Source organism: Tilletiaria anomala, assembly GCF_000711695.1.
Source record: "Tilletiaria anomala UBC 951 chromosome Unknown K437scaffold_25, whole genome shotgun sequence".
Taxonomy (NCBI): domain Eukaryota; kingdom Fungi; phylum Basidiomycota; class Exobasidiomycetes; order Georgefischeriales; family Tilletiariaceae; genus Tilletiaria; species Tilletiaria anomala.
The window spans coordinates 1-27467 of NW_013546997.1; the positions used below are offsets into that span (position 1 = coordinate 1).

The window sequence follows — 27467 nt, forward strand, 5'->3', positions numbered from 1 at the left end:
GTCAGCGCCAAGGTGAGGGTCAGAGAATGGGCACGGCCATGAACAAGCGCGCCCCCACACCTGCTCCTCAGGATGTCGCCGAGTCGGACTCAGACTGGCAGCTACGTGAAGGCTGCGAACGTGAAGGCCGCGAATGTGAAGACCGCGAGGAGAGGGAGCGCCTTGGGAGACTGAGGGGCAGGATCAGCAAGCGCGGAGGAGGCCACAAGAAGGGAAAGCAGCACCACAATGATGGAAAGAAGAAGTGGTAAATCTACCGATTTGCCGACTCTGAACGGCAAGCTGCTTGTGATCATCATCGTGAACCGATTCTGCCTTCACGCTCACAGTCAACTTGGCCCACACTCGATCCTGTTCGCCACCAGCTTGCATTTCGGTCTCGCCTTTTCTTCTCCAAGTTCTTTCCTTCCATGCTGTCTGCTTCTCCTGTACTCTTTCGTTCAATCTGCCATTTCAAATTCGGTGCACATGTAGCTTAGGATCGCCCCAAGCGAAAGCGACTGTGCACTACCAAACGTTTACCACTGATGTGATGCGATCTTTTGGTGCTGGATGCATGGCCGAAGCCAGGAACAAAAACTGTTGCGAAAAGCTGTACTGGTTGTCACCAGTGAATCTTTGCTAATAACCCGCGGAATCCGGTTACAACATGCGGCAATCCGGCTATGAAGCTCATCCGGTGAGAGTATATCCGCCCGGTAAACGCCGTTACGAGTTCATCACAAACGAGCGATGATCACCTCTTTCGCACTGGCACCCGGATCCCGCCCTCGACTCCAATCCTCGATTCATTTATGTCGTTCGCCTCCCCTAGAACAGAGCATGCTTTAATGCGTTCAGTTCCCCATCCTTATATCCTTTTAATCTCCGGCCGTCCAGTTCCCCTTGAACATATATAAGCCCTTGCCCGCCTTCAGCTCCATCTCGTCCGTCCCACGAAGTCAAAGTAGTCTCTTCTTTCCCCATGCCGCTCAAAGCAAATATCACCGCGCCAGCAATGTCATTACCCAGCACAAATACGCAGATCGTTTTGCGCGAGCGGCCGATCGGCTCGATCGACCCGGGTCTCGGTAGCGGGACATTCGAAAGCAAGGCGACACCCCTCGACGCATCCTCTCTCGCAGCCGGGCAAGTACTCGTCAAGGTTCTGTACTGCTCTTTGGACCCAGCCATGCGAGGTTGGCTGAGAGATGCTCGTTCCTACTTGCCGCCAGTGCAGATCGGCGAGGTCATGCGCTCGGCTGGTCTCGGTGTCGTCGTTGCAAGCAATGACGCCGTTTTCCAAGCAGGCGACTTTGTCTATGGTATTACCGGCTGGCAGGAGTTTGCAGCCCTCCCTGGCAAGGAGCTTCAAAAACTTGATATGAGCATTCCTGGAGTTGAGCTACTTGATTGGATCGGACCTCTCGGCTCCTCTGGGCAGACGGCTTACTGGGTAAGTGTACAAGGGCCATGCGAAAAACGTCAAGGAGCTGTAGCTGACTCTCTCTTCGCTACCTCCCCCACTCCTGAAGGGTTTGATGGACGTCGGGGAGCTCAAGGGAAATGGCCAGACGGTCGTGATCACGGGTGCCGCTGGCTCGGTGGGCACAATTGCGTGCCAGATAGCTAAGCTCAAGGGCGCCAAGGTGATTGCGGTCGCTGGTGGCGCAGAAAAGTGCGACTGGCTCAAGAGTGAGCTCGGTGTCGATGAGGCGCTCGACTACAAAGAGGAGAATTTCCAGAAGAAATTCAGAGAGGTCGTATGCAAGAAGTACGGATACATTGACATCATGTTCGACAATGTCGGTGGCGATATTCTTGATATGTCCCTGCTGTGCTTGAAGGTGAGTGCAATGATCCGTCAGCTTGGGCTTCACACCATACACTAAAGTGCATCCATTCGCATCTTCTATAGCCAAAAGCGCATGTCGTCCTGTGCGGTTCGATTTCGGACTACAACAACACGGATGTGAAAGGTCTGCGCAACTACCAGTCGCTGATTGCCATGAAAGCACGTATGCAAGGCTTCATCGTCTTCGAGTACGCCAAGCGCTACCCAGAAGCGGCAAATGATATCGTCGGCTGGATGAATGAGGGGAAAATCAAGAGAAACTTCCACGTCGTCAAGGGTGGTGTTCAAGGCTGCCCACAGGCGCTGATTGACCTGTTCGCGGGCAAAAACAAGGGCAAGATGGTGGCAGACATTGCCTGGCAATAGAAGATCGCCACTACAACCCGAAATCAGTAATTGTAACATAACGCACGCATCAGTCTCATCAGTGCGTAGCCTTATACATAGTCACTGCTGCAAACTCGCCATGGAATGATCGTCAATGAGGAGCCGTCAGTCGGGGAACAAATGGTCGGCGCTGTTGCCTGTGAGGTGAATCTGACATAGTCGTCAATTGTCATGTACAAGAGCTTGCAGCTTGCGTGCACTCCGGCATTGCCGGCTTGGGAGCCACTGGCCGACTCTCCCTTGGTAGCCCGGCCACCGGCGGTTCCGGAAGGGGTCACAGCACGTCCCTTCCACTTGCATGCTTTCGATGGCCATGGCTTCCTTGGACGTTATAAAATCATAGTTCTAGCAAATCCCCCATTTAAGCTACTCATAACTGAGCCTGTAGCCTGTGAGGGACGCGCGGCAGCCACCATGTCTACTGACACCCGACCACCGTTCAAAGAGACCGAAGCAAGTCGCCCCTCGTTCGACGCCTCCCTCTCCTCGTCCTTTTCAAAGTCGCAAGCACCTGACGTGGATTGGAAGCCAGGGCAAGGCACTAATGATACCCACGAAGCTCCGTCCAAATATCACTACAAGATCATCGTGCCTGGTAAGACGGAGATTGGGCCTATGGACATGTACAAATTGATGCTCGGTGGAATCGTAAGTCATGTAGCGCTAGAACCGCGATCGATGGCACCCTTTCTGACGTGTAGCCTGTGCCAGTCTCCCCGCCCAGTTGCACTTGTTACAACTAAGAGCAAGGAGGGCCAGCTGAATTTGCGAGTAAAAAGAATTGAAGGCAAACCGTAGATATGCACTCGCTTATCGCGTCGTCTAACCTTGACCATCGCAGATGCCCAGTTTCGTGGTATCAAATGCTTTCGCACAATCCGCCACTGGTTATGCTCTCCTTCGGCGGTGACCAAGGCCGACGGAAAGACTCGGAGGTAAACATAGAAGCTACCGGAGAGTGAGTCAGTGGCTGATCGCCCACCTCGTCTTCGCATATGGCTCATTAACCGATTCCCACACGCACACGGAATCCTGCGCAGATTCACCATCTCTTCCGCATCCGAGCCGTACGCAGAAGCACTCAACTACTCCTCCATCGATGCGCCGCACGGTACATCTGAATATGCGCTGACAGGACTAACACCGGTCGCATCGCGCCTTGTCTCCCCGCCCCGCGTGAAAGAAGCCCCGTTCAGTATGGAGTGTAAACTGGACTTTCGGCGCGAGTACTACGCAGACGGGAGCGGCGTGTCGAGCCTGACGCACGAAGCTGCAAACGGACAAGGCAAAGGCGGGTTGACGACTGTGATAGTTGTGGCGCGCGTCGTAGTGTTGCACGTGCGCGAGGACTGTTTGAATGAGGATGGTTCTGTTGTGAGTACTTTAGTGCCTGGTCGCCTCGCAAGAAGTGTAACAACGCTCTTATCTACTTCGTCTCCTTCATGCACGGCTAGAACATGGCACAAATGCTACCGCTAACGCGTGTATCAGGCATGCTATACACTCGTACTACACAGTGAGTGCCACTTCTAAAGCAGCTATACCTTTCCCACCTCTTTCCTTGGTAGACTAAAATGGCTGTCCGTGGTAGTGGTTTCGAGCTTGTTCGACCAAAATGGGATGAAGTCAAGGACACTCCCGAGGTGCAAGCTGCACTGAAGCGGGAGGTGACCGTGGTTCCCCCCGACTTCGAGGATCCTATTTTATTGTCGTATCCGTAGTTCTGCTCAGCGCACTCGACACCAATGTAGATTCGTTATGGATCAATAGTGGCGACGCGTGAGCGGTGCAATGCGTATGTTTCAATTGACAAAAATAGAAGATGAAATGACTACTGATACATCGGAGCGAAAGAGAGGATCTATAGACAAATGCGGTCTGCGCAGGCGGGTGCTAGTTGCATCTGCGTTTTTGATGCCGGGTATGCGATGATGTGGAAGTGAGATGATGCTGCTGCCTATAACTCCGATGCAAGGCTAGCTGATGCGGAGAAGAATGAGGAAGGTGAACTGTGGGAGATGGACCATTGGGTGGCCACAGGACGAGGAAGAAATTATTTTGTGCATTTCACACGATCCCGAGTGAGCGCTTGAGACTCTTTGCTCTTCCAAGCCAACCGTCTCCGTTGACGGTAGCCTGCGACATATGACTGACGCTATGCTTGCTGACCTTGACGCCCCTTGCTCTCCTGGGCCCAGCGCCTCCTGAGACACCGCTGCCGTCACTCTGGCTCGAGGAAGATGCTGCTGAAACCTGCTGGTAGACCTCGGCGCTGCCACGCATGCTGCTGTTACGCATGGGCGGCGCGGCGTCTGGAGCTAGACCATGTGCAACAGCCTCCATCGCGCGTCGCTCGTTCTGCCACATGCGCCGCGTATGCTCGTAGAGCGCCTTGGCGTACAGATTTTGCTGTGCTTGCCACGACATCGACGCAAGCGCTGGCGGAGATGAGCTCGTGCCGAATGACGCTGCAGAGGTAGACATTGTTGAGAACGCCATGGCGCAACTCGAAAGGGAAGAGGACAAGGGAGGAGAGTTTGATGTTGCGCCGCTATCCATGCTGCTGCTGTATCTTCTGTGTCCGGCGCCTCGGTAGGTGTGCTCGGCAGGCATGGCATGCGCACGTGCGGGTGCATATGCAGCAGGTGGCGGGGGAAGCGGGCTGCCGAAGAGGCGAGGATGACTTTGATAACTGCTCGCACTGCTTCCGTACTTTCTTTCATCAGCTTGCTGGTACGAAGGTGGGGGAGCCACACTACGCGGGGGCACAAACTCTGCGCCTCCAATGGACACGACGTGACGCCCGTTGCTGGCGGAGCTAGAACCTTTTTGTCTGCCCATCGTTACTGATGGCAATTGATACATGTCTAGGATGTAATCGATTATTCTCCTGGAGCCCCTTTCCAAGAGGCATTTGCTTGGCAGCAAGCCAGCACGCTTGAAAGTCTGAAGAGAATGGAAAGGTGAAAGATGGACCCCACGGTCAGGTCAAATCAAGGGGCGGTAGCGCCTATCGACGTTGGTTGCTCTCACGGCTTTTGGCCAGCGAAGAACAGGAGATGAGCTCAGCGCTGACGACTCTTCGTGTCAGATTCGCTGATAAAGCTGAGAGGGGCTGTGACAGGATGGCTGTCGGACCTAGGCGCCACGGAGTCGTGGGATGCAGCTTAAGCTCCCGATTGCTTGGTAAAGAGTCGTCATGAAGCGCAGGATTTGCATGCGTGTGGACGTTTCGAACGAATCCGTTTCAGGTTCTGCGTGGGTGGAGGTTGACAGGACGTGGTGGGAGGTGAGCTTATCCTTACATCAGACTTGCCCGCTCCGACCTATAAGGCGTTAGGTCTTGACTGGTAGCAAACAAATTGAGTTGACCCCCGGAGAGCTCGTCGTATACGAAGTCCAATTTAATGGAACGATAAATTGGGAGCGCCGGACATGACCTACAAACACACCAGACAGCTACGCAGAGGCCAAAGCTCTTAAGGAACCTATAGCAGAAACCTTCTAATCGCAAGCCTCTGCTGCACGGCGTCAACTCAAATATTCTCCACTGCAACGCCACCACTCACTCAACATTAACTATTTCGGCGTTACATTCCGTCGGCAGGATCTCTTTCTTCCCCACCAGTCGCCAGAAGAATTGACTTGATGAAGTTCTGGATCGTTGGGCCTACTCATAAACCCACAAAACACCAAGCGGCTGAATTGTTTTAATTGGAGCTCAGCGTGGCCATCATCCTCACGCTCAAGACTGCGCATGCCTATCGACCTGTCGCAGTGTCGCTTGTGTCGTCAGTAGCCAGATACAGTGCACTGACTCTACGTACTCGTACATGCCCCCGACGTATTACGCTTATGGACCTACGCAGGCCCACGTACGCCCAGACGGGCCGAAGAAAGATGATGAGAGTAAAAATGGCTAATTATGGTAAGCTAGCAGCATCATGTGCCAGCTGGAAGTCGATCTTCGGCCCAGACCCCGTGGCATAGAAGTCGCAACCATTGCGCACTTAAGCCCGGGTTAGAGACCTAAAGTGGCTTGCGGCTTAAGCTGAACGTACATATTTGTTCGAGAATATATTGATATAGGTACGCGTATGCGGATACCAAGTTCCGTTTTCGAGATCTTTAGGTGGATACGGATTGTGATCGAGTTTTTAATTAAAGTAACTGTCGCTATTGATCTTTGATTCGCAGTAGGCCGCAGGCGTCATGTCACAGCGTGCTCCTCCGCCACAGGTGCAGGAAAAGTGGTGTTCGTCTCGTCACCGTCACCGTCCTTGTCCTCGTCCCCGTCAGCGCCGTCTGACATTGCGCAGTCCCGAACAACCGTGCAGAGATCGCGCTCAGCCGGTTCATGACTAGGGCAGGCCTGTTTGATGAAATGCCTTCGGCATCCGCGCGCCTCGTCATCCATGTGTTAATCTGCCTGCGATGTTGGTATTTTCCTCATACTCTAGGTCCGAGCCTACCCCAGCCATGCGACCATCGACATCACAAGCAGCGCCCCTCGCCTGATGCCTCCATTGTTACGCAGACCTCATTTCTTTCAAAAGTCAATGCTAAGAACGGCATCGCCAAGGCAAATTTCCCTCATAGGATTCAATATAGTACATATGGACCAAATGGCACACACTAAGAAGGGCGTGGCGCTTACATGGGTTGCGCGCAAATAATGTTTCCCGTCCTTACTTAATAGCCGAACACACTTGAAAACATAATCATCATGAAGACTCATCCAAGACCTGCTGCACGATGGTGTCCTTAGATCTATTCTTGTAGAATATGGCTCGCAGCGTCTCAACGCCTTTGCCCAAGAGGCTAGGCTTCAGGTTCTCGCTTGGCGTCGGCCTCATATTGATCGTTGAGGACACAACTTTGTCCGGGAACGTTGCCACATTCATGAGCGCGTTGAAGAACTGTTCTGTGCCCGTACTTGGCGAACGGGCATGGCCTAAGGGCTTCTTTCCGGCATCGCCATTCGTCTCAGCGCCAACCTGACTTGCCAAGACAGCGGCATCTGCGTCAAATACCTCGCCTTCATGCCATCGTAGCAGCTTCTCAGTCGGCAAGAGAGACTCTGGGTCCGATGCTTGCTCCCACATCGCCTTGAGCTTCGCGGTCCCTTCAGGTGTCCGCCTAAGCTCGGCAAATTGCTCCGACTTCAGCGGGTCGTAATGCCCGCCGACGAAGACACTGTGATGGATGGACTCGTTACGCGCACCGCTCTCCACCATGTTCTTCCAGACGACTCTGGACAGCTGTTCTGGGGAATAGATGTGCTGCCCAACTTTTCGCGTGCCTTGCCACTCGACCGCCATCCGGCTCCTGTGCGCTGGCTGTTTGGCCCATGCTGCCCGTCGGTCTTGCAGCTCGCGCAGGCGGTCCAAGTCGACATTCAAAAGTGGTCCACCAGGTGCATCGCGCATCTGTGCGACCATCCAAGCAAGTGTCACGTCTGACAGGCCGTGGAAGCCGTAGCCGCCGCCGACGTCGGTGTGTGTTCCTTGGAACCATACTTGTTTGAGGACCTGCTCCATTGGCGCATCAGCTTGCTGGTACCAAAATGTTGGCAAGAAGTCCTTGCGGTCTTCTTGTAGAGCCAATGCGTGAAAGGCATGTTCAACGTTGCTCCCGAGACCAGGGTCGTAGAAGCTCCATTTGGTAATGGTCACAGGATTCGCGAAATTACCAGGAACACCGAGTGCACCAACCGTGTCCCAAACGCCAAGCACTTTGATCGGAGGCGGCTGCACGGTCGGATCGGTAAGAAGCTCATTTGCGTAAGCGCTCTCCTTTGGCATTGCAGCCCATCCGGCTTCGGCTTTGACGCTGCTGACTTGCGAGGCTTCGCGATTCGGCCAACGTCCAAAGCGCTCATGGAAAAGGTCTGCGGCGACTTGGTCCGTTTCTGGTTTGCTTGGGTCTCGCTTGCTGTAGGCTTGCCAAACTTCGCTAAAGTGCAGTGCTTCCTTCTTGCTGAGCACGCCCGCCCAGTTGATCAAGCCGCCAACGCAGCGAGCCGTGTAAGCACCGCGTGAAAATCCTGGAGGGGATGAACGATGAAGAATCACACATGCATCAGCTCAAAGTCACCGCTTGCAGCTCAGGCGGGAAGTACACACCGAACAAGAAAATACCATCCCCAGGTTGCCAATTGTCGCAAAGGAAGGCATAGGCAAATTCCACCTTGACATCGAGACCGGCCCCTGTGCCACCTTCGACAAGGTTGCCGAACAAGTCGAGAGTCGTGCCTACGCCTGAAATGTAGCATATGACGTTTCGGCGGTAACATCCATCTTCTTCGGGTATTTCCGCAGTCGGGGCGATTGCTTGGGCAAGTAAGGCAATATTTGTCAGATAGTTGCCGGCGGAGGAGGTGAGGGTACCGTGGACGATATCTGCGACGACGGCTCTCCTCTCCCTAGACACACACGAGAGCATCAGCGTATTTTGATCATAACGCACGTCTTGTCCTAAGACATGAGCCACGGTGCCTAGTATCGGCAACTTACTGCCAGGTGCCGTCACATAAGAGGACGATGTTCTGTGGAGGGCGGCGGGCAAGCGAAATAAATGCAGCAGGTGCAGGTGCGGACGCCGCCACTGAGCTAGACATTTGCAAGGCTACATAAATCGCGCAGTTATCAGCAGGTGGATGGCACACAGAAGCACTTTCAAGTCCAGCAGAGAGTCGTGAGCGGTGAGCAACCGACCATTTATGTACTATCCGAGTGGGAATGTGGGATCGTTGACAATAACAGACAACGACCCGAACAGAAGGATGCGTGCCAGGCAAGTTCAGCGCAGTGAGACTTGCCGTCTAGGTCTTCCCTTTCATATATCTTCTAAAATAGGCAGTCGCTGATCTCCCCTCAGCCCCATTCCCCCACACTATAGCCTGCCATATCAGGCCCTTTTCTCGTGGGATGTGGAGCGGACAGCGCGCTCAGCATTTACTTGGCATCACGTTGATGGGTCCAAAATTTGGGGCATTGCTCTGCACACAGTGCGCAAGCAGGAAGCACTCCGCGCTTCCCGGTTTGTTGGCCCATTGTGCACGAGCCACCGACTGCAAGCCTACGCCCAAAAAGTCTCGCAGATAATATATGTTATTTCCATGTAGAGGGTCAGACTTGGCATTGCGTCCTGCAAGTCGCAGCTTTGCACAGTGCGCTTCTGCAGGACGGTAGACATATGTACATTGCGGCTTTTGCGGACATTGCTGCTTGAAGAATCTATTCACCCGGCTCTCCATTTGCCAGCCTAGTCTAAGGGAGTGAAAGGGACAGCGATCAGTCTATTCCGGTTCATGGTAAGTATTGAGCAGAAGTTGAAGGGCTAAGAAGGTTGGGGGAGGGGGAGGGATCTGTGATAATGTAGAAGGTTTCCAGCAGTGATAGAAGGATACATGCGCAGAGGTGGATGACCTTGCGGGTGCACCAGCTGGGTAATTAGCAGAGCAATGGCCACAGAACAGGCTACTAGATTAGAAGTCGCCTAGATCAACTTCCACTTGCATCACCGCAGACGATGCCAACTCTGCCTTCCCGATAGCCTCCAGCTTGGAAGCGACCACATCCGCCGAACTGGGAGCTGCGGTGGCACCGCTCGCGGCTGCGGCAGCACCGCCACCGCCGTTTGCCTGAGAGGCCGAGGGTGTGGCATGACCCGGAGTGTTCTCGCCACTTTGACCCTTAATCGGCGTGTTTGTGCCCTGGCTGCCGGTCTGCAACGCGCGCCTCGCTGCCGTTTTGCGTCTTTCAAGTTCCAGCATGTGCCGCTGCTGCTCCATCCGATTTTTCAAGCCAAGATCCACCAGCCCCTTTGTACCCTCGCCAGAGCGTCCTTGAAAAGCACCATTATTCGAGCGCGCGCCTTGACCTTGCGACCGATCGCCGGAGGGCGTCCTGTTCGCAGATGTAGAGCCGGAAGAAGAGGGAGGAGGCGCTTGCCGCTCAATTACACCACGCGATGCCTTATATGTTGCCAGAGCCTCTTTCTTTTCTTTGAGCAACAGCCGCACGTCCTCGCTCGTCATATCGTGGTCCAAAAAATCGCGCATAGAGTGTTGTTTCCTCTCCAATGCCGACTTAGACGGAAATGAGAATTTGCCTTCCGTTTGCACAGCTACCCAGCGATCATATTCTTTCTGGAAAGCGACCCCCTTCGATAAGCCGCCTGTCAATCATTAGCTTCCGAGCATTCTGCTTCTCACTTCTGAAAAGACCTGATTCGAGATGAAGCGCATGTCCATTGTTTTGATCTTACCGAACAAGCGGATCTTGATGTGGACATTCGTAGCCTTGCCTTCGTCGAGCTGGTAATAGTGCTCCTCATCTCGCGAGGTCCCTGCGCATTCGGAACAGCCGCTATCCATCAGTGCCTGGTCCCCCGGTCTGTACGGAACGCATCAGACCCACCTTCAATTTCATGGATCCGAAAGACTTCCTCTACTCGGCCATGGCGGTCGAGGACACTCCGGCCCTTCTCGTCCTTTCGAGGACCCCATGCAAAGCGGATGAAGTGATCTTCAAAGGCGATAAGAAACGCCATCAGCGGCCGAGCGCTTCAGAAACATAAAATATCTAGCTCACGTGTTAATGCCTTCTCCCAACCGGGCCGATGCATGATTTTGACGATCGTATTACGGTTGATCTGCGAGTTCCGAAGGGCGTCCAAAGGCGGCGGCTCGTCGCTCTCCTCCCGATCAGACTCCTCCTCGGAACCATGCCGGCCCTTTCCTCTCCTTCTGGTGTTGTGACCATCCTCGCTATCGTCGCTGTCCGTGTAGTAGTCTGAATCCCCACCGCGCTTCTTCCGGCGAATCCCTTCATCCTCATCGCTCTCGGAGCCTCTCCGGCGCCCGCTTCTACCCGCCGCTTTCGCTTTGCGCCTCTCGGAGAGCTCCTTGAGCTTGTCGCGCTTACTGGAAGCTGAAGTCCGCTTCCTTTTCTTGAGCTTGTGGTCTGCCTCGTAGTCGGAGACTTTTGCTTCTGAATCCTCTGTCTCGCTCTCGTCATCGTACGTCGGTCGCGAGTCTTCCGCGCTAGACTTCTTCTCCTTCTTTGAGTTGAGGCTCTTGGTAGATTTGACTGGCTTGGATGGTTTCCCCCGCTTGGCTGCTTTTGTAGTAGATGCCGAGGTAGACTGCTGATTTTGGTACATTGCCAAAAGCGAGCGCTTCTGCTCCCGCTTGGACTTTTCATCTCGGCGACTTGCTAGAATTTCCTCTCTTTCTAGCTCAGGGAGGGACTCGATGCTGTGTGCGCAAGAAGCGGCCGCTGTCAGCATCAGACTGCGCAACCTGCAACGCGGATATCGACATGAAGCTCACTATTTTTGGTCGTCCTCATTCTTATAAATACCTCTGTATGGAAACGGATCCACATCCACCTCTTCGCCGTCACTAACGCCTTCATCCATGTCTGATCCAGCTGCATCCGCCTGTCCGTCCTCATCGCTGCTCCCTTCGTCCATGTCCGAGTCCGCAGCTGGCTGCCTCTTCTTGTCCTTCTTGCGATCAGATAGACCGCCGCCGCCGCCCAGGTCGCCACCAGCAAGGGCCAAGAGCTCATCATCGACGTTCGCCATCTTGGATTGCAAAGAGTGAATGGCTTGCTGAAGTTGAGTTGTAGTGCGCACACTATTGCACGGTCGGGGTTGTAACGATGGAGCAGATCAAAAGGTGCTCGTTAATCTGGGGGCATAGTAGACTGCTGTGACTTCGTATGATATTCTGAGATGCTTGGAACGGCGACGACACGCCTTGGCCCTAGTTGGCCCTGGCGAGTGGATTTACAGGGAGATAGGGTCATCATGATGACCAGTACTAGGGTTGAGGCCTCAGTCCTCCAGCTGACAAGCGCAAGCTTTCAAGTGGCGCGCCCCCGCGCGAGTGCCACTAGAACGAAGCTGTTGATATGATACCAGTTGCAACTTCGTGTCACATGTCTTGCACCGATAGTTTGTTTACGTAAGCGGTCCAAGTGGGTTTCCAATCACGCCTGGACACGGTCTCGAGGCTCCTCCAGCGAGACGAGGGCATGCCATGTGTGTAGCTCTTCATCCTGGCCGCATCCTTTAGCACCTGACATCTGATATCGGATGCCCGCTTTTGGCTGGGGATGACCTGGGCTGCTGTCGTCCGCACGGAGTATTGGCGACAGAGAGTATAGCTTTCTAACTTAAGGTGGAAGGACTTGTGGCGCGCGATTGCGCCGTCGTATCCTCTCCGTAGCAGTAGCCAGGAATTGCGAGGAATAAGAGACGATCACTCCTAATGACTTCTGCATCTGCACGAGACAACGCGAAGGCAAAAAAACTCTTCGTCGTGAAACAGTAATCGTAGAGCTTGATACTCTCTGGCGGGTGGTCCTTGTATCGCAAACCTTTTCCAAGTTCCTGATCCAGCTCTTTCACCACGAATGCGCGCCGTAGACTTCCGATTACCTGCGGGTGCTAGAAACCTTGAGCCTTGCATTGATGAATGCGTGCGCCTCAAAGACTATGGATGTTTTCCTAGATAACCGCTCTTTCGGGCATTGTCATCAAGTGAGAGTGATCGTATTTTTGACTAGCAAAGCGCTCCAGGCAGCGACATGAGCCCAACTCAAGGCCTGACGCTAACGTTCTCTTGAATCTCAGACTGATCGCACGCACGCTGCGTGTTTGTTATGGAGAGCAACGAAGAGGATATGGGCAGCTGCTGTTTCTTGCAACTGTGCGGGATGATTGATGTACGCTCGATCTTGACTGGCAGCTTGACGGACTGCATTCAGCCCCCACGGAATGCCTAAGGAGCTACTTTGGTTGAGATGGAAAAGGATCCACAATTCATCTTCGATAGCCTGCAGTACGCGCGCCTGCGATGTTCTGTAGTCGTCGCAGCCGCCAACAACTGCCCCATCCGTTTCCTTCTTTGGTTGCCATGTATCTGCACCATGGGTGAAAACGTTTGCCTTGAAACGATTCTCCTTCCAAAGAGAAGCTCGGGATTCCTTGGTGCGAGTACTATTCCTTCGAAGTCGGCCTTCTCTATTGAAGCTCGACTAGATTGCATCTTTTGACAGCGGGTAAGGGCGACTAAGTCGTTGTCGATGAGGTCATATGGATTGCAGCTCGATGGCGTGGCCGTCCATGCGTTGAATACCACCCAATCGGAGGCAGCAGGAGCACAGCCTGCGACCCTGTTCTTTTCCTGCGCGCTCCGCACGCCTCCCGACGCTCTCTTGCTCACCCGTATGTTGTGAAGAACGAAAGGAACACATGACCGTGCATTCAGCCCTACCGTGACATAAGCCCGCCTTCGACACACCCACCAGCGTCTCCGCTCTCCACTGGTATCACTCGTGCTCGACTATGGTATCTGTACCTGTATGCTTCTTAGACTTGTCTCAATCTAGCCATTATCTCTGCCTTCGTGAAGTGCTTCTGCACCGCTGAGGATTGGTCTACTGTCGGCGTTGACGGTCACAATACAGTGATGATGGGTTTCTCTCTACAGGAGGGCTCTGAGGCCGCGGCTCAGAGGCATCAGAAAATCACCCTGGCCCTTTCACATGCAAGCGCGACCTTGCCCGCCCCAAAATGCTCCAGGAAGGGTTCTTGCGTAGGGACCCCCCCGGGGGTCGCGGGCTAGAGTGACTTCACACCATGTTTAGCCCTGGACGGCCCCTACCAACGACCATCGTCCTCGACTTCTAGCATACTCCATAACTTTGATTGAGTCGCTACTTACTACTTTACCATAGTCGCGACTTCGTATTTGAGCGTTTGAGTAGCTAGAGTCACGAGTATTGACTTTTGACTCTTGGGTCTTGAGTTTTGATCGCTTCACCGTCGAATGCTGAGCGTTGAGCATTGACCATTGGCTATGGACTCATGGCTGGCAATCACACCTCGCTCCTTTGATCTGCTGGGTGAGGAATCCCCATACTCAACACCACAGGCACATCCATCGACTTTTCCCCTACCCCGATCGGCGCAGAATTCAGCTTACGATCAAGTTCGATTACGATAGAAGGTGCACAGGGATAGAACCGTCATTGATACCTGTTCGCATACCTGCATTTCGTCATGTTGAATGCCGCCGAGTACCGGCAACTGCCCGGCGAGGAGGCCGCGGCGGAAGTTTTCGAAGATGGAACGCCAGAGAGCGTCGAGGTGACCGGCAGGTGGCAGATCCTGCCCATGCGTCAAAAGGTCCTGGTCTACTTTCAGTTCGGGTTGCTCGGCGCCGGTGTTTTGTTGCCCTTGTGAGCTGGAACAGCATCCTTGAAGCTTGCTAAGTGAGTGAATACTGAACAGTACGGTCTTCTTCCATTACACAGCAACGCACTCATTACTCCATCCGAATACTTTCGGGCGTGTTTCGCTTCCACTAAGTACGCGAACAATTTCGCTTCTTGGATTGTGGTTGGGTATAATGCAACGACCATCGTCTTCAGTGCCCACGCCACTGCTACATTGGAAAAAGTTAGTATTGCTGCGCTGAAGGGAGGAATTGGGCAACTAATTCCTAAGTGCCTCACAGACGACGCCTCAAGCGCGAATTACAAGGTCAGGGCTTTGCATTCTCGGATCGCTGCTCGCATTCACACTCTCCACCTTCATTGTGACGCAAGCGAACTCCGGAACGGCACAGCTTTACTTTGCCTTCGTAATTTTGCTTTCGATTTTTATGGCAGCCGCCACTGCGTACTTTCAAAACGCAACCGTGGCACTCTCTGCGAGGTTTGGGCCTCTGTGCATGGGCTCGATGCTTTCTTTTCAAGGTGTTGTCGGCGCACTCATAAGTCTTGTCCAGCTCATCGCCGCTCTGTCCTTCGTTAAGGTGCAGAGTATCTCCACAACTGAAACTGTGCCGATCGATGCCGAGACCATCAAGTCTGCCACTGCCTTCTTCACCTTCACAACCGTGCTGATGGCGATTGTCTTGACGTCTTTCCGAATACTCACGAGAACGCGGCTGTATGCCGAGGTCGCCACGAAGGATGCAGCTGCTATGCAAGAAGCCGCCATCGGAGCATCACGGCCAATCAGCTCCTTAGAGCGCCTTGTTAGTGTGCAGCGCAAGATTTCTAGCCTTTGTTTTTCCATCGCAAGCGTGTTTGGCATCACATTGTGCCTTTTTCCCGCATTGACATCGCGCGTCACGTCATCATCGGCAAAACCTGGCACGTCGTTGGCATCACCCCTCATCTTCTCAGCGGTACACTTCCTTGTCTTTAACACGCTGGACGTTGTCGGCCGGACAATACCGTCGCTGGTGCCTCCGAAGCTCATCCTGGAGCGAGGGTGGATATTCATACTGTCGGCTCTGACAAGGATCGCGTTCGTTCCCTTATTCAAGCTTGGCCACCTGCAAACCACGCATGCGCCACCTGCAGAACCTTCGGATTCCCTGGATTTGTTGTTGTCACGCGCAAAAAACGACAGTGTCTCAATCCTACAGGCAGATTGGGTATTCTTCTTGCTCCTCTCTCTCTTCGCCATTTCGAACGGTTACCTTTCCACATCGCTATTCCTTGCCGCTCCTAATCACCCGCAACTCCGTGTGGACGAGCGGCAACCCGCGGCCACTATACTCAGCTTTTGGCTGACGATTGGATTAGCAATTGGCAGTGCACTATCTTTCACTACTTCCAATTGGTAGGGTCAGTCTCTCGTCGCGAAGGCTATAAGTGATCGCAGCGCTGTGAAGCGTGTACTTATCGGCTTGCAAAACCCCACAGATACATTGCAGGTATCTTTAAGTGGAGTACTAAGGATGCCTAGTGAGCCGTGGATAGTTTGAACATTGAAAGTCAAACATCATACCAAGCCTCGTGCGCAACTCCTATCGCATAGTAAGGCCGTTGGAGGAATCATAAAATCAACCCAGTCAAGGCACGTCAAGTAAAGCACGCAAGTCGTGGGCAACATTGCGCTGGGTGAGGCATCGCAAAGCGATTCAATCCGCTCTTGGTGCCTCCCATTTAAGAGGTGACAGTGGATACATGACCCAGTCAAGAATGACTGACAGTCGTATAAAATGCGGTTGCTCTTAATTACACATATGCTTTGGTCGATCGTCTCCATGCTCAAGAAAAGCGGTGGGGAAAGGAGGTCTGCTCGGTTCGAGTCTGGAGTGCATGGGAGGTGGGTTGGGGTAGAATGGAATGGAATGGAATGTGATGGGGGTTGGAAGATACGGACAGAAATGCTGGTCGGATCGGGGTTGAGTTTTGGATGCTATTGATAGCGGAGATGATGGTCAAATGGGCTAGTCATGCCGCCGTTGGCAAGCGCACTTCGCAAAAGCGAACAGCCGTCCCCCAAACTCCTGCTCTTGTGTGCGCCGCCTTCCACACCCCGTGGACGCTGCCCCTCACAACGCCCTCTCACAACCCATTCCCAGCAAGGTACGGGTGCTGCAAAGCGCGCTTGGCCGAGATCCTGCCCGCAGGATCGTAGACAAGCATGTTCTTGAGCAGGTCGATCCCGGACGGATCCAGATTCTTGACCTCTTCGCTCAGAGGCTTGCCGCGCCAATTCGGGAAGCTCGACTTGTAGTCGGGCAGAGCCTTCAGCCCGGGCCACGTCTCGTCTGTCGGTGTGCCAAGGATTCTGTATCGCCACGTAAAGAGAAGAAGACGGGGGAGCAAGGGTAAGCAACCTAGGAGGGACCGAGGGGAGGAGCAACAGCTAGTAGGTGTGAACGCACCGGAAAATCCGGAAGATCTCATCGATCTCCGAGTCGCCAGGGAAGAGCGGAACTCTGCTCGCCATCTCCGCAAAGATGCAGCCCACGCTCCACATGTCAATTGCGGTCGAGTAGTGCCGGCTACCGAGCAGCACCTCGGGCGCGCGGTACCAGAGTGTGACGACTTCGTGCGTGTATGTGCGCAGGGGGATGCCGAACGCGCGCGCCAGGCCAAAGTCCGCCAGCTTCAGGTTTCCCTCCTTGTCGATCAGCAGGTTCTGCGGCTTCAGGTCGCGGTGAAGAATCCGGTGCGCATGGCAGTAATAGATACCCTTGACGAGTTGGAATGTAAATTTCTGGAGGATAAGAAAAATATCACGGTGGCAGGCAGGCAGGTGAGCAAGAAAGAATATATGCATGTAAGCAAAGCTTTGCGAGATGATCGCACGTACCTTGACCATGTCCGGACCCAGCCCGTCCCCTTTTGAGCCGACATTGTCCATGTATTTTTTCAGGTCCAGGTCCAAAAACTCGAATACCAGGTATAGCTTTTGTTCTTGGTGAATAATGTCATATAGTCTGCGATTGGAGAAGCAGCGAGCGCAAGGAAAGTATGAATATTAGTCGCGATGTAATCAGAACCCACGAATGCGCCGCCCAATGTGCACACTCACGTTACGATGTTGGGATCCCTAAGCTCTTTCAGCAGAGAGATCTCCCTGATGGCTGTAGACGGCACACCCTCATCTTCGGCTTCGAGGCGAATCTTCTTGAGCGCGACGATGCGGTTATTGCCGATATCCTTAGCCTTGTATACAACTCCATATGTGCCTGTGTCGAGGATGTATGCGACGTGGATATGAGTCCGTCACGTGTATGCGACGCAAGCAGGAGGGTGAGTAGGGAAGGAGGTGGCAGGTCAGCACGATGCGTCCTGACAACCACGGCGAGAAATGCTTTGCAGGTAGCTGCATCCGTAAAACATGTCAAAAAGGCCTATTTATGGATGCACAAGTCGATCATGGCCTACAAAGTCGATACTGCGTTGCGAGGTCGTGCAGACCAGGCCATGAACGTCGACACCACATCAAGAACAACGGCGGACAATGCTCACCTTCGCCAACCTTTTCGATCTTTTGGTAGTTCTCCATCTTGCGTTCCTCCCGGCATACCAAGGTTCAGCACCGAGCTCGGTCTGCGGATCTCTGATGCGTACGAGTAAGACCGGGTGCAGCGCACTGGATGCGGACGACGTGCGGACGAGGTGTGAATGGAGTGCAGTGATGGGGTTGGGCGAATGCTGGTGTTGTTGTTCGGGGCGCTGCCTGAGCCGCGTCGATGAGAGAGCGGTGAGCAACAAGTGCAATCAACTCACTCGTGGGACGCCGTTGCGGGCGGAACAGCAAGAGCAACCCATGAAATGGTCACTCATAGATCCTCGCATCGCACTGCACCAGCCAAAAGTGTTTGCTGGACAAAGTTCTGACGCGCGTCGTGCCTCCAGTCAGCCTCGAGTTGAGACGCGTCTCTCTCGCGTCTAACTCCAGCAACCAGCGATGTGCGCCAGCCCCGCTCGTCAGCCAACAGCCGCACAGCGTTACAGCTGCACGGCGTCACAGCCCAGACGCGCTTCGTTTGCCCTTTTGGGCTCACTCTTCGAGCTTCTCAAGGTCTTGAATTCGCAAGGCATCGCTTCGACCCATGGAACATGCCGAGCACAAGCGATATGATGAGATTGAGCATCGTTCAATGTGCTGCCAATCTGCCATACCGAATACGCATATTTACATTCTTGCTGCACAGTTGCAGACGGTGTTCTCGTGTTCGATGGCAAGCGCGTCGTTGTTCTGACTTCTGAGGTTTTCCGTGCGGGCCGTGGACGCGTGCCTTTCGGCCGAACAGCGCCTGCTTGCGAGGCGAGACCGCGGGCATTTGGGCACTCTTGTGGTGCATGTGCATGCCAAAGGGAGTTTTGCGCATAACTGCACATTGCCTCGGCTTGAGCTAGTGTTGGTCGAAGAGAGGCGAGGCGATGACCGATGGAGAGAGACCGCGTGGATGATTCATTCATATTCCATACCCAAGTGGAGCTTGCTGGCCCCCTTGGTCGAGTGTCCGAGTCTATTGAGCGGGTCACGAGTGCAAGGTGACAGTCTTTGTGGGGATAGCTTGCCATAAAGGAACTGCCTCTACCATCTCCCCTCCCTCCCACCGCTTCGCCATCCATGCTGCTAGCGTGGGGTGTCAGTCGCATTACCCTGAGGGCAGCAGTCACAACTAGCTGGGAAACAACAACAACAACAGCGGCAGTAGCAACATTGTACATCCCTTTATCTCGCACGGCACGTATTCCGCGACGTCCCCGAAGCACAATGGCCAGCCCTGCACCTGGTTGGGACCTTAAAGCACGGCCTTTTCCCCAGGCGAGGCGCGACGACCAAGCGTCTAAGACGTACACGTCTGCAAACAAAGGCTCCGTCACCGTCCCCGAGCCGTATGTTTGGCTCGAGACACCGCCAAGCCAGAGCCTCGAGACTAAGAAATGGGTTCAGGAACAGGCCGACTTCACCCAAGCATACATCAGGCAGAATCCGGAGCGAGAAGCATTCAAGGAAAAGGTAGAGCAGAATTTCTCGTACCCGCGCATCAACATCCCGGTCAAGAAGAAGAATGGCAAGTTCTACTTGCACTACAACTCGGGTCTGGATCCCCAAAGCACTATCTACGAGGCGACCCAGGAGGAAATTGATGCAATCGAAAAGAGCGACGGCTCAAAGCCGCCAGGAAGGGTCTGGTTCGATGCCAATGTATGTACGCAGTGTGAGGAACCGTGCCAGTGAACCATTGCTCTGATTCTCACTTGCATCCTCGTTCCCAGCTTCTCAGCAAGGAGGGAACCATCGCACTGACGAACACTCGTTTCTCGACTTCCGGTAAATTGGTTGCGTACGGCATCTCGGTGTCCGGCTCGGACTGGGAGACGATTTACTTTCGTCAGACTTCGTCCCCCTTTGTCGCGGGAGAGGACAAAGAGTCCGCTTACAGCCCCAGTGGTGGTCCTGATCGGCTCGAGGACTCTCTGGAGTACTGCAAGTTCACATCTGCCACGTGGACGCCGGACGATAAGGGCGTTTTTTACCAGACATACCCCAAGCCATCCATCTCTGAAGCGGCGAATGACTTTTCCAAAGGGACAGAGACGGACGCCAACCTCAACGCGCGCCTATGGTACCACCGTCTCGGCACCAAGCAGTCGCAAGACATTCTTGTCATCGACAAGGACCCGAAGACGCCAACGGCGGGCTGGGGGACACATGTGACCGAGGACGGGAAGTATCTGGTGGTCTCTAGTTACAAGGACACAGACACCAAGAACAAGATCTGGGTCGCCCAGCTGGAAGGCCAGCAGATTGGAGAGGCTCTCAAATACGTCGCTGTGGCCGGCGAGTACAAATTCTCTCTAGACTACGTCGCGCACGACGGTTCACGGTTTTACTGGATAACCAACAAAGATGCTACTAACAGTAAAGTCGTCTACTCCGACCTCGACTTCTCCCAAGCGCGCTCCGCGAAGCATATATCCGAGCTCGACACATCTGCGCCGCTCCACGACCTCATACCAGAGCAAGCCGACGCGACGCTCGCCGACGCGACAGTCGTGGCGGGCGACAAGCTGCTCGTCAACTACACGCGCGACGTCAAGTCCGAGCTGTGGCAGTATGAGCTCAAGTCGGGGCAGCAGGTCAAACGATTGCTCCCCGACTTTGTCGGAACAATCGGTGGCATTTCGGGACGGAGAGAGGATCAGGAGGCTTTCGTCTCCACCACGTCCGAAACCAGCCCCGGCAGCACATACCGCTTCACGTGGACCTCCGCTGCATCATCCTCTGCACCGACTGAAACACCTTTTGAGCGTACATGGCTCACAACCAAGGTCGCCTCCATCCGCTCGGAAGACTATATCTCCGAGCAGATTTTCTTCCATTCCACCGACGGCACTCGCGTTCCCATGTTCGTCACGAGACACAAGGACACAAAGATGGACAGTACGGCACCCGCGCTGCTTTATGCGTACGGCGGATTCAACATCTCCATCCAGCCAGGCTTCAGCCCCTGGATGATGACCTGGATCACTGAGTATGGCGGCGTGCTTGCCAAGGTGAACGCGCGCGGAGGTGGAGAGTACGGGCAGAAGGTGAGATTGCATCGAGCGGCGCATGCGCAGGCGTTCGCGTGCGTGTGTGCAGAAGCTAACGCTTTCATTTGGCCTGGGCGCTGCGCCTCTTATAGTGGCACAATGCAGGGCGGCTGCTCAACAAGAAGAACGTCTTCGAGGACATTTTGTCCGCTGCTAAATTCTTACACGAGAACAAGTACGCGGAAAAGGGCAAGATCATCATCAACGGCGGCAGCAATGGCGGTCTCATGGTGGGCGCGTGCATGAACATGCTGACAGAGGAGCATGGTATTGGTGCAGGCATCGGCGAGGTCGGCGTCATGGACATGCTCAAGGTAAGGGCAAACTGGGTATTGCACCATTCTTGATGACTTTGCAAAAAGGCATACAGCTTTTTCCTATTTTTTATTCTTTTTCCACTCATTCATTCCTTCTCTGTTTACGCAGTTCCACACCTGGACGATCGGCTCAGCGTGGATCGCCGATTATGGCAACCCAGATGAAGATCCCAAGATCTTCGACTACAACTACTCCTACTCTCCGCTCCACAACGTTCAGGAGGGCAAGATCTACCCAACATACCTTTTGGCATGTGCCGACCACGACGACCGCGTCGTACCCGCGCATACCTTCAAACTCACAGCAGAGCTGCAGCACAAGCTCAAGGACAACCCGAATCCGATTTTACTGCGCGTCGACATGAACGCAGGCCACGGCGCGGGAAAGTCAATCCAGAAACGCATCGAGGAGGTCGCGGATCGCGTTGCCGTCGTCGGCTTGGCGCTCGGGCTTAAAATGCGCGGCCGCGAGTAGCGCACAGGAGCTCTGAGAAGCACCCTGAAGTTCGCAGAGTGCAGATGAAATGTTACAGAGTCAAAGCGTTACGCAATGATGTGAGCCTATGTATATTTGCAATAAGACGGTTGCTGTTCTGAAATACTTCTCATGGTGTCTACTGCAAGTGTAGATTTGCATCTCTTTTGCGCTTTCGTCTGGACCGCACACCCCGTACGCGCTCTCCACTGACACAACAGCTTGCTATTGCCTTTCTCTGGAATTCAAAGAACTCGAGCCCTCACTAAACACTAGCCCTTAGGCATCACTCATGTCGAGCACAGCCTGAAACATACCATCCAGTGGCTCGCCAGTGTCTCGTTTCCCCCTTCCCCCCTCTCCCTCCCTTCATCACTGACACTGCCTGGTCGCCCATACCCTGCTATCTACTGATCTTGGTTGAGCTTGCTTGCACCGTACATTCCCATGCTTGAACAACTCGTTGGTGACCATGACCCTTTGGCCTCGGACGGTATATTTTGCAGATCATCTGGGGGTGGAGCAATTTGTCTGACTCGATCTTTCCCAAATTGGCCTTGGCGAAAGAGCCTAGATATTGATGTATCCGGTGTCACCCTTGCTCTGCTCTCCGTCAGAACTGCTTGGGGAGCCGGCCTCACAGGAAAGTGGAAGCACAGAGTCAAGGATAGATAGATCGTACATCGGGATGAATCACGCTACCACCATGTTTGAAGAGCCCAAGCTCCAAGCTCCATTTCACGGCTCCAAAAATTTACCGAGTGAGGTGGCTTTCCGTGCTCCAAGAGTCTCGTCAAAGAAGACTCAGTCCTGTTCCTCGGCCAATGCCACGTGACAAGTGGAATTTGAAGATGTGTGAATGTCCTTGAGAAGGAGTTCCCAGCTGTCCGTCGCAATGTGCCAGCCGTGGCGGACGATGTTATTCCAACCTGACGCCATGAATAACGGGGAAATGGGAATGCCCATTGTAGTTGACAATCTCGGCAACTTTCGTATCGGACAGAAACATTTCTCTTCGGCCCTTCACTCAAGCAGCAACAGTGTCTCGAGCTCCTTCATTTGTTTGCACCGGATCAAGGCTCGCCGACCAAGCGCCCGAGCCCAACCCTGCGCATTTTCCTCACAACACCCTGCCCACGCCCGTTGACCCCGAGCAGAATGATCCCTGCTGTCTGGTACAATGGCTCAAGCCGGCTGCTTTTTCAATGGTTGGCTTTCTGGCGACGACATGGCCTCAGCAGCTTCTACAGGAACCCGAGATGGTGCTCTATCGCAGCTGGGCTGGAATCATAGCAACTTCCCGGCCAACGTCGGTGAAATGACGGGCCGAGACTTGACATTATATTCACTACAGACATCATCACGCAGGCGTCTTGTGTCCCGACTCTTGGTTACGTCAACGGTCGGTGGTGTGATCCCACTGAGCGGGACGTCCTTTGCTTTGTACAAGCCCTCCACTTCGACCGGCGTTACGGTTGAGGTGCGATAAGCATCATTTGTATTTCCGACCTGTATCTACAATACATATCGTTTCGGCTTTCCTCCACAACTCTTCAGGTTTGCGTAACTGCGACGAGCTGCTCCTGACGGTGTCACATCTGCTGCCGCCAGCGCTGTTGTGCTGCTGCTCCCCTCGCCAATGACTTGAGGGGAAGACTATGCTGCACTTTGTACCATTCAGCTACGCATCGACTGCGGAGAGGCGAGTCACAGAAATTCACTCGTGCTTGCTGCTACTACTGTGGAATAGACACCTAAAAGGCTCGTGGAAATTCGACAAGAGGCGAGCAGTAGCGACGTCTTACATTTGACTCTCATCTCCCTTTTCGCTGCGGTGGTGCCTACCGCTCCGTCTATCTCGCGGGTGTAGCCGTTATCGCCTGCGAAACTGTGCCTCTGACGAACCTGCTGCGTTTATTGATGCGTGATCGAGCAGCTTGAAAGACAGAGTTGACGGTTCAAGTGCGCTTCACCAGCAGATGAATTGAGGATGCCCTACAGTATCTATACGATTCCTTGGTACCTATTTACTTCGCTGCCCTGACACCCCCTGTCCGCGTCAGAGCAGCGATGAGGCAAGATGAAAAATTAAAAAAGAATAGAAAAGAAACAAGTCGAAGCCTGCGGAGTGTGCCTGCCTGTTTTATGGGCAGGGACTTCCTGGTCGCGGGTGGACTTAGTTCTGAATGTCTAGCTTACCTCTGTGGTTCCCATGCCCACGCGTCCCACGCAGGTCACCACTCGAGAGCACCCCGCTCAGTCGGGTACTCTGGGCAGTAGGGCATAGCGAAGCTTCACGAATGCAGAAGGACGGCAGCATAACAACTAAGAGGCACTGCGGAAAGAAGCACAATGCTTCTTCCTTGTGAGGACCACATGCTAGCCAAGTTCCTGAAACGTCCTTTCTAGAATGGCTTGTGCATTACAGAATGAGATGAAGGTTCTCAAGAACTGATTTAACATGTGTTTTGATGTGACTTTTGGAAGTGCAAACGTAGGCGTTCGGAGGGGTTATCAACGACGCTTCCAAAACACATGTCTTCTTTCGGAGTCCGACGGAATTTAACATTTTCGGTGCGTAGAGCTCCGAGCAAAACTCACGATAGTTCAAGTTTTATGTTCTCAACTTCCAAACGGTTCAATTTTTCGAAACTCACGCGGCCTCCTCCGCGAAATCCTCACTACACAAAGCCTTAAGCATCCATATTTCTTCGAGTGTCATTCTGAATCTGAATAGCAGTGAGCTCGCAGCTGTAGGTACCGCTTGCAGCAACATCCAGCATGTAGTGAAGAACTCCCAGCGCCGTTCAGGTGGAAGGGGCATAGGAGGGGAAATGGAAAGAGGAGGTTGGATAGTCCTACTAGTTCATTGGAAAAGTTGTACAATCTATGAAGCTCACGCAAGTTATTGAAGAAAATTGTGCTTTCGCAAAAGCCACGACAGAAGTCACGGTCCGCAAGCGCGGATTTGCCATTTCAGCTGTATCCTCGCACCCTCTCCCGAACCGAACGTGATGTTCGCCACAGGTCATGTCCTACACTGATGAAGCCAAAAGTCCTTGATACCCCTCTAATTGTTCCAACCCGGCAACTTGGTCTCTCTCTCTATTTTTTTACTGCAAACATTCAAACAGAAAGCGTAAAATGTGCACAAAAGCCTGAAAGTCTTTCAGCCTATCTAAGCTTGACCTCGCCGTCCCCATTACCCGATATCCCGACTCCAGTTACAACCCATTCACCGCACTTAATGGGCCATGAGTCCATAAGGACTTCGAGTCGGTTTGTGCGCGTCGTCTTCCCTTACTGGGAAAATGTTACGGAGGGCCACCAATGCCAAAAGTCTTCTCTCCCACGGTGGACGAGCTTGATTGCTCGCTTCTGCTCGTTTGCATCGCCTGAGATCGACCGTATGAGAGGCACCTCGAAAATGCAAGGGTACAGCCATGATGCATATGGGGAAAGATTCGGCGAGCTCTGCTTTGCCGAGCAGAGGTCAATGGGGGCAAGCGTGCAGCTGAGGCTAGTCAAGCTCAGCTCGGACGTGCTACCTGACGACGCTCAAGTGGCCATTATTGATGCCTCTGAAGACGGCATCTCCATCGCAAGTTTCTCCCTCGAGCACAGAGTATGGTCTTTGGCTTTTGGCTGACGCGATCTTCAAACATGCCTTCAGGGACGGGATCGAGCTTACACACCTCGACTCCGACTGCCTGCGCTCCAAGTGTCAAAGCATCATGCAAATTTGTTTTGGGACCCAGCGGGAGCGTCAAGCCATACGCGCCAGCCATGTTTCTGCATAGTCGACTGCGGGTCTACACATTCGACGTTCGTCAAGCCAAGCGCGGACTCTGACTTTCTGAGCTCTAGTCTATCTCCAGCGCTACTGAGCTCAATAGCCACAGACAAATTCCATCGGTTATCGCAGCCGAAAGCCGCAAGTACGCCATACCCGCTACACCATCACGATCTTTTACGAATTGGAAACACCACCTTCCAAGTTCACTTCCATCTGGATGGGTATCCGTGCGACCTGTGTCAGCTGCGAGATGACGGAAGCAACGAGATCGATCTTCGTCCGACCAAGTCGATGGCCAAGGCCGCAGCAAACAGTCAAATAACGGGTCCGTCTGGTAGCTATTCACATATTCGCCTATCGGGTGATCGTAAGCTTGATGCGGAAGCTGAAAGAAGACGCCAGATGCAGGAGATGAAGGCAAGGTACTTAAGTAACCCAACGAAGAAACGCAGCTCGAAGGAAGCGCATCTTGAGAAGGGCAACGTCCCTTACAAGGATCGTGCAGCTGTTCGAAGGGCAGCATTTGGGTCTTCGGACACTGTCGTTCCACCGCGCACGCGGCCATCGGGCTCTCCGCCCCTTCAACGACGCTCGACTTCTCCGGTCGCACGAGCTACCACACAGCAGGCGATTGATCGCTCCAATGTTGGATATCAGATGCTTGCGAGGATGGAGGGCGATCCTATAAAAATGCAGGCCCCCTTGGAAGTCAAGACACCTCAGGGAAGGGCAGGGCTTGGTAGCAAGCCTATGCGTGGACTTGATGATTTAGCTTCCAGTAGCTGGCGTTCGAGGGGTCTGAGTGGCTCAAGCACATCGTACAAGGACCAGACGGAAGTATCTATGCGCAGATATCAAGCCTCCGGAGGTCCGCCAAGCAGAGAACCCTAGCAGGCGCTAGGTCGCGTTGGTGCAGCTTATCGTAAACGTCCGCGGGCTATCCGTTCGTCTCTTCATAATGGTAGCGTTTTGATATGAACTTGGTCGACATACGTGGCTTTTGGACGACATCTGTCCGAGGCACTTATGCAGCTCCCTGATGAGCACGCTGGGTATCGTCCACGACAGACGAAAATATTTGCTGCATATAATAAACATTACATTCGACGAGAAGCTGTGATGAAGCTGTTGGAAATGCTTTTAGGAAGCCGCGGCATTCGGCAGCAACTCGGCTTGTCACGAATGGAAGCAGCACTTGGAGAATTTGAGATATTGAGAGGCCATTCAAGCCGGATGCTCACTGTGCATGACATGGATGCCTCTTGCAAAAGGTTAACATAATGTCTCGTTATTTGGTCAGATCACAGCAGTGGCCAGCTTGGGATATTTGTGAAATTGATAGTGATCGATTATGGATCCTCCCTGAGAGATGAGATGTGAGATACGCGGTTGTCGTCGGACTTTCCGTCAAATCACATACATACTCCAAAAGGCATTTACGCTCGGACAACCCTTGTTTCCACTGGTAACATGTGCCTCAGTGAGCAGCGGTCAGTGGTACTGAATGTCGACTGTGGACAAAATAATTGCAAGGCACCAGATTGACGTCGAAGACGGCCTCTCCTGCCGCTACCGTCTGTCCAACAGAATCTTTGGTATGATACGTATGGCTGTGTATGTAGATTGACTTTTGATCAATTTGGATCTCTTGTGAGATTGTGACATTTGAAAAGTTAGATGGTGAGAAGTGAGAAGAGGCGAAGGACCTTCGAAGGACAATGCCAGTCAGCAGTCAATAGCCAATGGTCAATTGCCAATGTGTTGTTCAAGTCAG

The 27467-nt window shown here is 53.4% G+C and overlaps 9 protein-coding genes across 9 annotated transcripts; 5 read left to right on the forward strand and 4 right to left on the reverse strand.

Moving 5' to 3' along the window:
• Window positions 1-750: 750 nt before the first annotated feature.
• Window positions 751-2312, forward strand: K437DRAFT_255531 (NAD(P)-binding protein). Its single transcript, XM_013388628.1, has 3 exons — window positions 751-1435; window positions 1515-1826; window positions 1898-2312. Exons 1-3 carry the CDS (start codon window positions 998-1000, stop codon window positions 2198-2200), a joined length of 1053 nt encoding a protein of 350 aa, XP_013244082.1. The 5' UTR covers window positions 751-997; the 3' UTR covers window positions 2201-2312.
• Window positions 2313-2584: 272 nt separating this feature from the next.
• Window positions 2585-3965, forward strand: K437DRAFT_255533 (uncharacterized protein). Its single transcript, XM_013388629.1, has 6 exons — window positions 2585-2869; window positions 2933-2988; window positions 3063-3179; window positions 3262-3595; window positions 3676-3737; window positions 3813-3965. Exons 1-6 carry the CDS (start codon window positions 2636-2638, stop codon window positions 3940-3942), a joined length of 933 nt encoding a protein of 310 aa, XP_013244083.1. The 5' UTR covers window positions 2585-2635; the 3' UTR covers window positions 3943-3965.
• A 323-nt stretch (window positions 3966-4288) lies between these two features.
• K437DRAFT_262234 (uncharacterized protein) lies at window positions 4289-5086 on the reverse strand (the record flags this gene model as incomplete). The annotated part of the gene is made up of 1 exon (XM_013388630.1): window positions 4289-5086. One exon carries the CDS (start codon window positions 5084-5086, stop codon window positions 4289-4291), a length of 798 nt encoding a protein of 265 aa, XP_013244084.1.
• Window positions 5087-6535: 1449 nt separating this feature from the next.
• Window positions 6536-9108, reverse strand: K437DRAFT_255535 (uncharacterized protein). Its single transcript, XM_013388631.1, has 3 exons — window positions 8737-9108; window positions 8347-8645; window positions 6536-8267 (listed from the first exon to the last, which is right to left on the reverse strand). The coding sequence occupies exons 1-3, from the start codon at window positions 8838-8840 to the stop codon at window positions 6946-6948; spliced, it is 1725 nt and encodes a 574-aa protein (XP_013244085.1). The 5' UTR covers window positions 8841-9108; the 3' UTR covers window positions 6536-6945.
• A 242-nt stretch (window positions 9109-9350) lies between these two features.
• Window positions 9351-11908, reverse strand: K437DRAFT_255536 (uncharacterized protein). Its single transcript, XM_013388632.1, has 5 exons — window positions 11559-11908; window positions 10819-11483; window positions 10645-10752; window positions 10440-10573; window positions 9351-10373 (listed from the first exon to the last, which is right to left on the reverse strand). Exons 1-5 carry the CDS (start codon window positions 11813-11815, stop codon window positions 9711-9713), a joined length of 1827 nt encoding a protein of 608 aa, XP_013244086.1. The 5' UTR covers window positions 11816-11908; the 3' UTR covers window positions 9351-9710.
• Window positions 11909-13923: 2015 nt separating this feature from the next.
• Window positions 13924-15940, forward strand: K437DRAFT_255539 (uncharacterized protein). Its single transcript, XM_013388633.1, has 3 exons — window positions 13924-14478; window positions 14554-14698; window positions 14757-15940. Exons 1-3 carry the CDS (start codon window positions 14300-14302, stop codon window positions 15876-15878), a joined length of 1446 nt encoding a protein of 481 aa, XP_013244087.1. The 5' UTR covers window positions 13924-14299; the 3' UTR covers window positions 15879-15940.
• Window positions 15941-16218: 278 nt separating this feature from the next.
• Window positions 16219-18219, reverse strand: K437DRAFT_255541 (Pkinase-domain-containing protein). Its single transcript, XM_013388634.1, has 5 exons — window positions 18022-18219; window positions 17582-17738; window positions 17360-17486; window positions 16929-17263; window positions 16219-16831 (listed from the first exon to the last, which is right to left on the reverse strand). The coding sequence occupies exons 1-5, from the start codon at window positions 18056-18058 to the stop codon at window positions 16606-16608; spliced, it is 882 nt and encodes a 293-aa protein (XP_013244088.1). The 5' UTR covers window positions 18059-18219; the 3' UTR covers window positions 16219-16605.
• A 684-nt stretch (window positions 18220-18903) lies between these two features.
• Window positions 18904-22023, forward strand: K437DRAFT_255543 (uncharacterized protein). The gene is made up of 4 exons (XM_013388635.1): window positions 18904-19714; window positions 19786-21102; window positions 21198-21419; window positions 21532-22023. The coding sequence occupies exons 1-4, from the start codon at window positions 19280-19282 to the stop codon at window positions 21895-21897; spliced, it is 2340 nt and encodes a 779-aa protein (XP_013244089.1). The 5' UTR covers window positions 18904-19279; the 3' UTR covers window positions 21898-22023.
• Window positions 22024-25765: 3742 nt separating this feature from the next.
• Window positions 25766-26778, forward strand: K437DRAFT_85582 (uncharacterized protein). Its single transcript, XM_013388636.1, has one exon. It carries the CDS (start codon window positions 25985-25987, stop codon window positions 26582-26584), a length of 600 nt encoding a protein of 199 aa, XP_013244090.1. The 5' UTR covers window positions 25766-25984; the 3' UTR covers window positions 26585-26778.
• The last annotated feature ends 689 nt before the right edge of the window (window positions 26779-27467 follow it).

What these genes read in the sequence shown, in the direction of transcription:
- K437DRAFT_255531 (XM_013388628.1), top strand. Translation starts at nt 998, where the DNA reads ATGTCATTACCCAGCACAAATACGCAGATCGTTTTGCGCGAGCGGCCG. An exon ending in CTGGGCAGACGGCTTACTGG is followed by an intron (nt 1,436 to 1,514) that starts GTAAGTGTACAA and finishes CCACTCCTGAAG; the next exon opens with GGTTTGATGGACGTCGGGGA. An exon ending in TGTCCCTGCTGTGCTTGAAG is followed by an intron (nt 1,827 to 1,897) that starts GTGAGTGCAATG and finishes CATCTTCTATAG; the next exon opens with CCAAAAGCGCATGTCGTCCT.
- K437DRAFT_255533 (XM_013388629.1), top strand. Translation starts at nt 2,636, where the DNA reads ATGTCTACTGACACCCGACCACCGTTCAAAGAGACCGAAGCAAGTCGC. An exon ending in AAGGAGGGCCAGCTGAATTT is followed by an intron (nt 2,989 to 3,062) that starts GCGAGTAAAAAG and finishes TGACCATCGCAG; the next exon opens with ATGCCCAGTTTCGTGGTATC. An exon ending in TGAATGAGGATGGTTCTGTT is followed by an intron (nt 3,596 to 3,675) that starts GTGAGTACTTTA and finishes ATGCACGGCTAG; the next exon opens with AACATGGCACAAATGCTACC.
- K437DRAFT_255535 (XM_013388631.1), bottom strand. Translation starts at nt 8,840, where the DNA reads ATGTCTAGCTCAGTGGCGGCGTCCGCACCTGCACCTGCTGCATTTATT. An exon ending in TTATGTGACGGCACCTGGCA is followed by an intron (nt 8,646 to 8,736) that starts GTAAGTTGCCGA and finishes GTGTGTGTCTAG; the next exon opens with GGAGAGGAGAGCCGTCGTCG. An exon ending in GGATGGTATTTTCTTGTTCG is followed by an intron (nt 8,268 to 8,346) that starts GTGTGTACTTCC and finishes CATCCCCTCCAG; the next exon opens with GATTTTCACGCGGTGCTTAC.
- K437DRAFT_255536 (XM_013388632.1), bottom strand. Translation starts at nt 11,815, where the DNA reads ATGGCGAACGTCGATGATGAGCTCTTGGCCCTTGCTGGTGGCGACCTG. An exon ending in AATGAGGACGACCAAAAATA is followed by an intron (nt 11,484 to 11,558) that starts GTGAGCTTCATG and finishes TTGCGCACACAG; the next exon opens with CATCGAGTCCCTCCCTGAGC. An exon ending in TCGGATCCATGAAATTGAAG is followed by an intron (nt 10,574 to 10,644) that starts GTGGGTCTGATG and finishes CCGAATGCGCAG; the next exon opens with GGACCTCGCGAGATGAGGAG.
- K437DRAFT_255539 (XM_013388633.1), top strand. Translation starts at nt 14,300, where the DNA reads ATGTTGAATGCCGCCGAGTACCGGCAACTGCCCGGCGAGGAGGCCGCG. An exon ending in GCCGGTGTTTTGTTGCCCTT is followed by an intron (nt 14,479 to 14,553) that starts GTGAGCTGGAAC and finishes TCCATTACACAG; the next exon opens with CAACGCACTCATTACTCCAT. An exon ending in CCACTGCTACATTGGAAAAA is followed by an intron (nt 14,699 to 14,756) that starts GTTAGTATTGCT and finishes AGTGCCTCACAG; the next exon opens with ACGACGCCTCAAGCGCGAAT.
- K437DRAFT_255541 (XM_013388634.1), bottom strand. Translation starts at nt 18,058, where the DNA reads ATGGAGAACTACCAAAAGATCGAAAAGGTTGGCGAAG. An exon ending in GATCGAAAAGGTTGGCGAAG is followed by an intron (nt 17,739 to 18,021) that starts GTGAGCATTGTC and finishes TCCTCGACACAG; the next exon opens with GCACATATGGAGTTGTATAC. An exon ending in GAGATCTTCCGGATTTTCCG is followed by an intron (nt 16,832 to 16,928) that starts GTGCGTTCACAC and finishes GTGGCGATACAG; the next exon opens with AATCCTTGGCACACCGACAG.
- K437DRAFT_255543 (XM_013388635.1), top strand. Translation starts at nt 19,280, where the DNA reads ATGGCCAGCCCTGCACCTGGTTGGGACCTTAAAGCACGGCCTTTTCCC. An exon ending in GTGGAGAGTACGGGCAGAAG is followed by an intron (nt 21,103 to 21,197) that starts GTGAGATTGCAT and finishes CGCCTCTTATAG; the next exon opens with TGGCACAATGCAGGGCGGCT. An exon ending in GCGTCATGGACATGCTCAAG is followed by an intron (nt 21,420 to 21,531) that starts GTAAGGGCAAAC and finishes CTGTTTACGCAG; the next exon opens with TTCCACACCTGGACGATCGG.
- K437DRAFT_85582 (XM_013388636.1), top strand. Translation starts at nt 25,985, where the DNA reads ATGGCCAAGGCCGCAGCAAACAGTCAAATAACGGGTCCGTCTGGTAGC.